At 34.0% G+C, this 11,481-nt stretch overlaps 1 protein-coding gene across 1 annotated transcript; it reads left to right on the forward strand.

The window, feature by feature from the left end:
• The first annotated feature begins 7,899 nt into the window (after window positions 1-7,899).
• On the forward strand, window positions 7,900-11,441 carry noxo1a (NADPH oxidase organizer 1a). The gene is made up of 8 exons (XM_046866535.1): window positions 7,900-8,032; window positions 8,133-8,213; window positions 8,338-8,416; window positions 8,689-8,872; window positions 8,952-9,142; window positions 9,233-9,340; window positions 9,537-9,654; window positions 9,846-11,441. Exons 1-8 carry the CDS (start codon window positions 7,967-7,969, stop codon window positions 10,465-10,467), a joined length of 1,449 nt encoding a protein of 482 aa, XP_046722491.1. The 5' UTR covers window positions 7,900-7,966; the 3' UTR covers window positions 10,468-11,441.
• Window positions 11,442-11,481: the final 40 nt, after the last annotated feature.

Consider the following 11,481-nt stretch of genomic DNA (forward strand, 5'->3'; position numbering starts at 1 on the left):
TTTGGGATATTCATTATACGATACTTAAATGCTATCCAAGCTTCCAATATACAGACCGAATTATAGTGCAGAACTTTCCAACTATACTACATTATAAAAAAGGAGGTCCAATAACTGATTTTACTACATATTCGTGGAGAGATAGATAGATAGATAGATAGATAGATAGATAGATAGATAGATAGATAGATAGATAGATAGATAGATAGATAGAGATAGATAGATAGATAGAAAAAGAATATGCAGACACTGTTGAAAAGGTATAAGAGATAATATATATAAGACTATGGTATAGAATGAAAATATGCAAAAATCTAAATAATCAAATACAATAAATGTATGTATACATATGTGTGAAATGTTATGCAGGATGCACAGTATATAGTATATAGATTTATATGGAGATAGTATACAGGGATGTGCAGTATGTAAGTTGTATATATAGATACACATACATATAAATAAAATATTAGCACAGCTGCATGTAAGGCACAATATATGGAGAGAGTTAGGGGTATATAAATATACAAAATGTAATATGTACATTGTATGTATAACTGTACATAAGTTATACACAGTGTTTATTCAGTGTTTATACAGTGTTTTAATGTTGTAGAGTAGAGTTCAGTAGTGTGATAGTGGATGGAAAAAGCTGGCCCTGAACCTGCTGGTTATGGTTCATTTCACAGTTATGTTATCTCTAGTGACAATATGCAGTAAGTATTCAGAATTATATTCTATAATATTATTTTACTAATATTTGAATGGTATAATTGTGTAACTGATTACTGTCACACACTTTCTTCTTGGCCATGACAATAATTCATTGTGATGGGTTATTTTATCACTGAACGTCAGCTAGCATGATCTCTTATCTCTGTGGTTTTTGCACGGCACATAGCTCACACCATTCCAGTCCATTATAGACTTCTAACCACCTTTTTTTCTTTCTTCGCACGTACTCATTACCGCAGACGCGCCAGCTGTTGACAAGAGATTTCAGAAAAAAGTGAGAGCACATGGGAGGAGAAACGTCATGATTTAACTCAAACGTGCAGATTTGCACATTACATTTTTGATCATTACCAAATATGGTATGTGCCTAATGCGTCGAGGGCTTCATTCACTGCATTTTGTATTCTGTATATAACTGTGTTTGTGGAAAAATAAAATCTTAAAGTATATATGTCTACATAAAATCAAGCAATCATAAAGCATGTAGCAGTAGTACAACACATAAAATCAGGTCAAGAGCTTTAGTTGATGTTTACATTAATCATCAGAATGAGGAAACAGTTTCACAGTCTGAAGTTGACCGTGGCATGGATGTTGATATCAGATGGGCTGGTTTGAGGCATTTAGAACCTGCTCGACCGATCTCTTAGGAATTTATCACAACAGTCTCTATAGTTTATACAGAATGGTGTGAAACAAAACAAAAAAGCATCATGTGTGTGGAGAGTGTGCAGGGTAAAACAGATTCTTGATGAGAGAGATCAGAGAAGAATAATGAGATTGTCAGTATGAAATGACAGGAAGTCTATTATAATTAATCTCTGTGCTCTTTACAACCTTGGTGAGCAGAACAGTATCTCAGCACCAATAAAAAGACCAGTGAGTGTGTATACAAAGCAATGCCAAGCATCAAGCAGGAGGTTTACGTCTATACACGTATACTGACCAAAAGGAAGAAAGGTTGATAGTGCGTGTAACTGATCTTATGAGTCATAATGACCATTTCTGTAATGAGGAAATAAAATAAACCAATTACTAGTGTAAACAAATTATAGGGCTGGCTGCTTAGGAATATAGGATTACATGAGGATGTGGGAGGGTCAGTTTAGATCATTTAAAGTTGCCAGTTTTACCTGGAACTGAAAGTTACCTTGAACTGAGGTGCATTTTTAGTATGTAGGGCAATAGTTGGTTGGAAAAGTGATATGTAGGTTTCCTCTGTATTTCGAGGTGGTAAACATAAGAGGTGTTTGCCACAAGTTCTTTAGGATTGATTTTTTTTTTTTTTGACAAATCAAATTTAGCATTTGTACTTAAAATGGTTTCAGTCTTTTGCATTGGTCTAGTTCAAATTGGTTTCACTTGATTGACAGTCTGTAAAAATGTTTGTGTTGTCTTGCCTTTTTTAATGCATATAGTTCGACAAAGAAATGATTTCTCACTGTAAATATGAGCATAATAATGGTTGGGAAACAATTTGAAAAGTCAAATTTTGTACAAACTGAAGTTTAATTCAGTCTAATGAAAGAGTGACATAAATCCTTGTTGCTGTCAGATTGGGTTTAAATACAGAAATTAAACCTAGGGGAAGTATGGAAATGGTGAATTGTAGAGGAAATAATAAAAAAAAAAACAATTCCCTTTATATTTGTAAATCATCAAACAGACAGCAATTAAACCCGGATTAACCCTGGATGAACTCTGCACCTACACTGCCATACAACTCCAAATGATTCAATAATAACACTATTGTAAATGTGATGAAGCCACAAGTTGTAAAAATCATTTCTTAAAATGTTTTGAAAAAGTTCAATAAATAATAATAATTTTATTATCGAATACTAACTGATTCTCCAATTACTCACTGTACATTCCTTTCATTAAGCTTAAACTTAACTAAAATAACCATTTTTTTTATCTATTCTGCATTTTACATAAGAAGTACTTTCTAAGAATATTCTGGTTATTATTCCTTGTAAAAAAAAAAATATTGCCCTCTTCTGGCATCATATCAGATATCATTACTATTTAAATCTCCATAGTTTATAGGCATTCAGACTTTGCCTACGTGCTGAATGCAAGGAGTGATCTCAAACAAAGGTGTTTTTGTATATTGTCCAAAAAACAAGGGTGAAGTGGCGAAGTATTCACCGACATTTCCTCAACAACGTTTATGACCTGACAGGAATTAATTGCAAAAACTTCCTTGAATCCTTTCCCGAATCCATGGGTTATGTTTAACAGCATTGCCCAATATCTGCTAACATAATAGAGTACTGGCACACCTGCTCGGCTTAGTTAAAAAAAAATTTATAGACATCTTAAAAAATTAATCAAGCAAACATGCTTTTTGTTATAATAATTACCTTCTTTATACTTTTATGAGGAAAAAATGACTATGGAAACTCTGGGTATGTAGAATAAAAAAAAATCATCTTAATTCATCCTAATAAATTCAATTCCAAGCAAGATTTTAAATTCAAGATTTTTCTACTTCATTTCTAAATCTGTTTACTTACAAGCATGTGCCACACATAAATACTCCAAAACTTAAGTACTTTCTTATTTGTTAATGAGAAAAATGTTTATTATATGCTACATGTTTAAAGAAGAACTCATTATTAATATACACACCTAATACTTAAAATCACACTTAAGGAGACAGTTAGAAATAATCCTAGAATTTTGCAGGATACTTATATTTAAAAGACCTTGGCAATTTTATACTGTTCATTTAAAAACTAAAGACTAATAAAGTTTTGTTGTGTTAAACTATAGCACTTTATATTTCATAGTCGAGAATGAAACTCAGCACCAGTAATCCTTCACAAAAAGGTGAATTTTTTTTTTAAGTAAGTTTACCAGCAAAATGTTTATCTAATGCCGTTACTGCCATTTAAAAACTAGAGAGTATAAGGAGAGAACACTGACTTTTACATATGCCCTTGTTTGATATTACACTAGCTCATTACACATTATTAAATATCATTGTTTCTCATCAAAGTGTACACTGAACAAAGAAACAAAACCAAATTCATATTTAGAAATAAAACAAATAATAATAATAATATTAATAATAAAAAGAAGTTTAACAAAAATGTAAACTGTTAAACAAATACACTCATGGCATCTTTAAACTAACAAAATAGCATATGCATGTGCACACACACACACACACACACACACACACACACACACACACACACACACACACACACACACACACACACACAAATAGACAAATATGTGAACTGTTTTGAAAGATTGAAAGATATGTTTTGACAGTGCTATTGTCATAAAGTTAGAGGAAAATTACCAAACTGGTTTAAGCTGACAGCATATCTTCAGTAACTCAAATTACCATTCTTTACAACAATGATGAGTGGAAAAGTGTTTTAGAATGCAACCTTGAGGTGGATCAGCTATAACAAAAGAAGGGTACGTTAGGTTGCAATCTGTCAGCCAAAAAAAAAACTTCTGAGGCTTCAGCAAATACAGCCTTACCAAATCGGGACAGTAAAACATCTTTTTCCACCCCAGTTGTCCTGTTTCAGTGCCCCTGTGCCCACTGTGTATGCCCTAAAGAGCAGTTTTTCAGTTCCTGTAGTCTTTCTGGTAATGTAATTCTCAAATCTCTGTTGAATATGTGCAGTTTGAACATGTGAATGTGAACACTGTCCTAATGTCTATTAAATATTCTAAAGGAACATTGTGCTGACTTTAACCCAACACATTGTTTGAGGCATAAAGTAGTTGCCTAAAATTTTATATGAGGTATAAAAGGTACATTAATTAAGGTATGTTAATCAAGGTTCTTAGTTTAGTTGACTATTTAAAAAACTCAGTGGACAGTATTTTTGATGTATTAGGATAGGGTTACATGAATAGATATGATTGTATATTAGACATATGTCTAATTACAAGATGCTTGTATTTTGTATTTGATTATTGTAGAGAAAACTGTGTTAAATTAAATAAAATTAATATCACACAATTATTAATATACAGTCATGGGAAAAAGAAAGTACACTATTAGAGTTATATAGTTTTACATATCAGCACATAATAAAAATGATATGGTTCTTAGCAGCTTTTAAAATTAGGTAAATACAAACAAGAACAACAAAACATATCAGATAACACAATTACATTATTATATTTACAAAAATCAAGCTGAAATGGAGAACCCATGTGTGACAAACTAAGTATACATTTACTGCTTCCTTAGGATTAGAGAGGTTTTGTAGCAGCCAGTGCCTTGATTAATTGCTCATTAGCAAGTGTGACTACCTCCATAAAAGCCCTAGTGTGAGCAGTTTCCTCGGTCTGGAGCATTTAGGTGTTTCCATTCAGTTATATTTATATAGCACTTCTAATGGATATTGTTCCAAAGCAGCTTTACAGAGGTTATACAATTATTATGTATATGTTAGTGCATTATACGTTTCTCTATAATGAGCAAGCCAGTGGCAAATGGGGCAAGGAAAAACTTTCTAGGATGGCATGGGGACGAGACCTTGAGGAAAACACAGTCAAAAGGGAACTTCATGGATCTCTAGGCTGTTCATGTAAAACCATCCTCAGCTGGTCTCCAGTTGAAAACAACTCCATCCAGAAGTATGAAGCATACTAGAAGAAGAAAGGAACAGGATTACTTGTCAATGGTACCTCAAAAGCATGTTTAACCAGACAGAGAGAAAGAGAAGAAAAAGAGAGAGAGAGAGAGAGAGAGAGAGAGAGAGAGAGAGAGAGAGAGAGATGGAAAAACAATTATTAATTATCCTTATTATTCGCATCTATTGTTATATATAAGTTATATTTTATGTATTCTTTCCTCCAATGAGCAATGATCTTAGATGATCACTGTCGGTGAAGGTGTCTGCTTTCCTTTGGTTTCTTCGAAGAAAATTACCCTGGGGAAATAGAGTGAACTGGCATAAGGCCATACACAATTTATTTTTAATTGCTGTATTTTGCCTGTTAGTAAAGCACCTAAATCAGTTCCTGGTCATGATAAAATCACACCTCAACTATAATTTGTGTAAAAGCATTGTGTAGCCAGGAATGTTGATTCATTACCCTGACTATCCCCACAGCTGCCAGGCAAGAAGCTTCTTACACTGCAAACCAGTATGAAAGAAAACATGAAACCTCAGCTTAGTCATACACACAATTGGTTTATTTGAAGTAATAAATGAAGCTAGTAGTATTTATTCAACACTATTCATTATTCTCTATAATTTTATAATATGTGTTAATATTTGTTCCACAAAGCATCAACAATTACTGCAAATAATACGTTGATTTATCTGTAACTCAACCGGAAGCCGTGGTTGTATCTCAAATACCTGGTTTTTGGACTCTACAGAGCACTAGGCAGGGTGTATTATTACACAGTGTAGTGCACTAGTAAAGGATGTAGAAAGGCGTTTAAGATTTATCCAGTGGTGTTTAAAAAAGCGGGAGTGTGCTGTAGTGCAGGATTTCACATAAACAATAAAAGTTACTGCTCATAAATAATTACACCCCTGAAACTCTTTAATAGGTTTCACTCTTAGGCCTTTTATAATTAGATCTATTTTAAACACTATTAGCAAACAATTTTGTTTACGTCAATGTTTTTTGTTTTTTGTTTTTTTACATTAAATGCACGTTTTTTTCTTAAACTCTATAAAAAATACACAATTAGAAGAATATACAGCGTATTTATTTACGTTACACTCAAACTGATTAGGAATAAATTAGGAATATACCTGCTTTTTTTGTGTAGATTTTGACTAAAGGTTTTGTGTGATGTTTTGTGTTTTATGACTTCCACAAGACAGAGCCAGTAATGCTACGGAAAAAAAACTAATATATAAAATATTACATTTTCTCTAATATTAACTTTCAGGCATATAAATACATAAAGAAATCTGCTAAACTTTGACAAAGGTTCTGATGTTACAATCAAAATCCATGATGCCTGATAAAAATGACCAACTAATTTCCTTATAAAACTGTACAAAAATACTGATGCATCCTGATTGATGTAACATTTGAAATACTGAAGTAATTGAATATTGACGTAAATATTGCTTATTACTTCCGCGTTCTTTGTCGAACATTTAAACGGTTAATTTGTTTGAGTAATTTGTTTGATATTGTTAAAAGTTTTGCTCTCTCTCTCTCTCTCTCTCTCTCTCTCTCTCTCTCTGTATATATATATATATATATATATATATATATATATATATATATATATATATATATATATATATATATATATATATATATATATATATATATATATATATATATATATATATATATATATATACACACACACACACACACACACACACACACACACACACACACACACACACACACACACACACACACACACACACACATATACACACCATAAATTGTAAACCATGAACTGGACAAAAAAACCTATGATAATACCTATTATATATTTTTATTTTTAGCTATTGCATTTTAACCCTAGATTATTTACTGGAATACATCCTAAAAAGACAGACAATGAAGTGTGTGTTTCATTATGTTTGTTTTGTAACTCTGTAACTAAACACTGGTGTCATGTTAATCAGTAAAAACATTTTATGTTATCAAATATAACTAAAGAAATGTTTACTAAAACTGTTTGTATGTCAGTAACGAAATCAGTGTAACATTTTAGATTGAAGGTTCAGATGTTACAGTCAAAGTCTCCAGCATGCTTTATTCATGATGCTTAATACAAATTACCAGCTAATTTCCTCTAGAAAACTGAACAGCGTTCCTGAAATACTGCTGCATCCTCTATTGAAGAAAGACAATGACGTGTGTGTGTGTGTGTGTGTGTGTGTGTGTGTTTTTCCTTGCGTTTTGTAACTCTGTATCTCAACAATCATTTCATGTAAATGGACATTGGCCAAACTTCCCTTTCATTCCAGAAACACTTTTGCTGTTATAAATGAGCCACGTTATATAACTGAGTGTGTTATTTCCCCACATATAAAATTTCCTCACTGTACACATAATTAAATGCGACATAATACTACATTAGGGAGAAATTCCTATGGGGCGGGTTAACAGTCCCGCCCTCTTTTGTGACTCTGCCCTCCTCCCTGAGGTTTATAAACAGCTGTTCACCATGCGTTCCTGCAGTATTTTCATCTGCGCTGGAACAGCGGATTTACATAGAGAGAAAAATACAAAACCTGCAAAAAATCCCAAAACCGACATGGAAGAACGGAGACATCCCACTGATGTTCACCTTTTAGGAGTGATGCACAAGGAGAAGAGCAAAGTAAGACAACTGTGCAAGTGCTCTCTTGCCTCTGCTCATTGTAAGAGCAATACTTATTTGACACCAAACCTTTTTTTAACTTTTTAACTTTTCCTCCTAGCTCTACATGACTTCTGTTCTTTGGTCGGATCAAAACGAGATCGTCATCTACAGAACGCTTGAAGAATTCAAGAAATTGCATGTAAGTGAATATTCTCCCACAAATGAATAACGTCTGACACTTTTCTATGAGCTTTTTTTTTAATGACGTGGTCTAAATATATATATATATATATATATATATACTGTATATATATTCTTTTTAGATTCAGCTTAAAAAGAAATGTGCAGCTTTACATGCTGGTCCCTTTCAGAGGTCAGTCAGGACTGTTCCCAAGTTTAAAGGTAAATATGATGTTACTATATTTCTCACAATTTTCTATCTATCTATCTATCTATCTATCTATCTATCTATCTATCTATCTATCTATCTATCTATCTATCTATCTATCTATCTATCTATCTATCTATCTATCTATCTATCTATCTATCTATCTATCTATCTATCTATCTATCTATTGAATACTTAGTACAATGCATTATAGGATACAAATGCGTCTATTAATTTGGCGTATATTATTTAATATTTAACCTGTATTTCACACATCTGTTTGCAGCTGAAAAAGTAAAGAAAGGATTTCAGAAGAAGAGCTACAGTAAGTCCCTGCTGAGGCTGAAGCCACTGGAAGAGTACTGCACGGCACTGCTGAATGCTGATCCGTCTGTCTCACAAAGCTCAGAGCTTGTCCAGTTTCTGCTTCCCAGACCAGACGATCTGAAACCAGAATTTTCTCAAAATAGGTACACACACAGACCAAAATACATTTTCAATGTATAAGAAGTGAAAGAAAGTATCTAACTGTAATGTTATTTGGCACAGCATCATGGTCATGCCATCAGAAGAATCTATGGGCAGAAGCATTACACCAAATTCTGATGCCAGTGTAACCCAGCCATTTGTGACCCAGATGTACCGATGCATCGCTTCCTACGAAACTAAAGACACAAAGAACCGTCCTTTTAAAGTTGAGGTGGAAGAAGCTGTGGATGTTCTTATCAAGGATAAAGCAGGTAAGCACAATTAGATACCTTCATAACCTCAGCTTTCATTCAACTTTCACTTTTGTACATTTTATGTAAATTTTGTAATTGCGTCTACAGGCTGGTGGTTGGTTGAGAATGAGGCTAAATGCCTCGCCTGGTTTCCTGCTCCATACCTGGAGAATGCTGAGGCAGACAACGAGGCTGCTGATCAAACAATGTCACAAAGTAAGATCTTTAAAAAAAAAGAACATTAGACTATTGTCTTTTCGAAACAAACTTCTATTAACTGTTGATCCAGGGTCACATATAGGCCAGACAGAACAGACTACCGTCATGACATATTTAAGGATATCAGGATGTGAAAATCATGAAAAAAGTAAGAGTTTTATGTAACTTTTATTCTCAATCTTCTTCCTTATAGGTGCTCTTTTTGTTGCCACCAAAACGTACAAATCAACAAAAATAGACGAACTGTCTGTGGAGATTGGATCGGTGGTTGAGGTTTTGCGGAAATCGAATGACGGCTGGTGGTTAGTTAGGTAAGCATTCATCTTTGTGACTGCAACCAAATGAGCAGATAATGCACAAGCCACAGAAAACCTCACCCTTTGTTATTAAATAGACAAGTATGTGCCAATGTGTCATGAAAGTAAATATTGAATGAAATATAAATATAAAATATAGAAACATGGCATGAAACATTTGTTGATAATCTGCTGTTTTATCTTAGGTACAACTGCAGGACTGGTTTCATGCCTTCCATGTACCTACAACCATACATTAATCCAAGGGTGCATATAATTGGCACCCAAAGGGGGCTTCAGAGTTCTTCCCTCAACTTAGCTGAGCTTCAGGTCCCTGCTAGCTCGTCTATGATGATCCCAGGACATGAGCTCAGTCGTTCGCAGTGCAACCTCCTGCTTCCAAGAAACAACCTGAGTTTCAGTGATAAGGCCAAATCACACTCACTGAATGTTCTTACAGATGTTTCCCCGGTCCCACCCACCATCAAAGTGGAGCCTGCAGAGGACAGCAGGTCCAGAAGCTCAAGTGGCAGCAGTGAAGAAAGCTTCAGTGACAGTTTCAGCTCCTCAAGCAGTGGGTCTGTCTGCATGAGCAGCCATGAGGACATCCGAAGATGTCGGACACCCCAGCCTGACAACCTGAAAATAATCAATGGCAAGCTCTTGCCTAGCACATCTGAGCCCAATATCTCCAAATTGACTGGTACACCCAAAATTCCCCCTAGGCCTCAGGCACAAGAGATCCTCAAACGCTGCACCACGGTGACACGTAAAAACATCTCCAGGAACCAAATGATTTCTCCAATTGGGGACATCCACAGCCGCTGAACATGGTTGTTGGTCTTTTCACTCCTCCAGCTAGATGAGGAACCAGCAAATGTGCATGGACACGTATTTGCAAGTGGCAAACAAGATTCAGATTAGTGTTAAAAGATAGAGGTCAGTGTGCAGCAAAGGAGAATACTATTATAAAATGTTCTTTTCTTTTTCTTACTGAACAACTGTAGCTTCTAAAGGGGGTTGATTTTGATTAATACATATAGGCTTAAATTGTCATTGAAGGGCAACTAATCTGCTTAATAATGCATGTTATATAGATAACTTGTACAATACAATACATGGTCAGAATATAGATTACTGACACAATACACATGGTTAAGGGTTATTTGATTAGTTTTCTTAAAGCAGAGGGTTTTCAAACATCCTAAAACTACCTTGTTAAAGAAGTTGAAATTTTAATCTACAGGCACTTATATTTAAAGGGCTTTACAGCATTTACTGTTTTTACATTTTTAAAATCTTTTAGGCTGCAGCGGTTTTATAACTGACCAAATCCAAAGCAATCAAGCATAAGACCTGCTGCCTTGGGGGTTCTGTGTAGAACTCTTATCAAAATGATTACACAGCAAATTAAACATGCCATGGCTTTCACTGTAATTAAAGAGGTATTTGTCTATGGTTTGTAAACAAATGTTTCAGATACATTTTGCTTTGTTCAGTTATACTGAAATTCTCTTCCATACTGGAAATTCAATGTAGTGCATCGTATATGCTGTATTTATTGTACTAAACATTATAGTGAGGCATCATGTGATGATCCTAAATGTAACCTATATTTTTATTATGATATAAAATCATTCTGTAGTGTAATGTAGACCAAACTCAAAGTAAACTGGAATGTGTAGACACAATCTATTCTACATTTTTATTAAATTCTCTCCAACATATTCCAAGCCAATAAAATGTGATTGTTGAGAATTTGTCATTATTTTAAGTGTATGTACAATAAAAATCTAATAAAAACAAACAAACAACAAAATGTTCTTTTTTTTATGTGGAAAT

Source organism: Silurus meridionalis, chromosome 14 (genome assembly GCF_014805685.1).
Source record: "Silurus meridionalis isolate SWU-2019-XX chromosome 14, ASM1480568v1, whole genome shotgun sequence".
NCBI lineage: Eukaryota > Metazoa > Chordata > Actinopteri > Siluriformes > Siluridae > Silurus > Silurus meridionalis.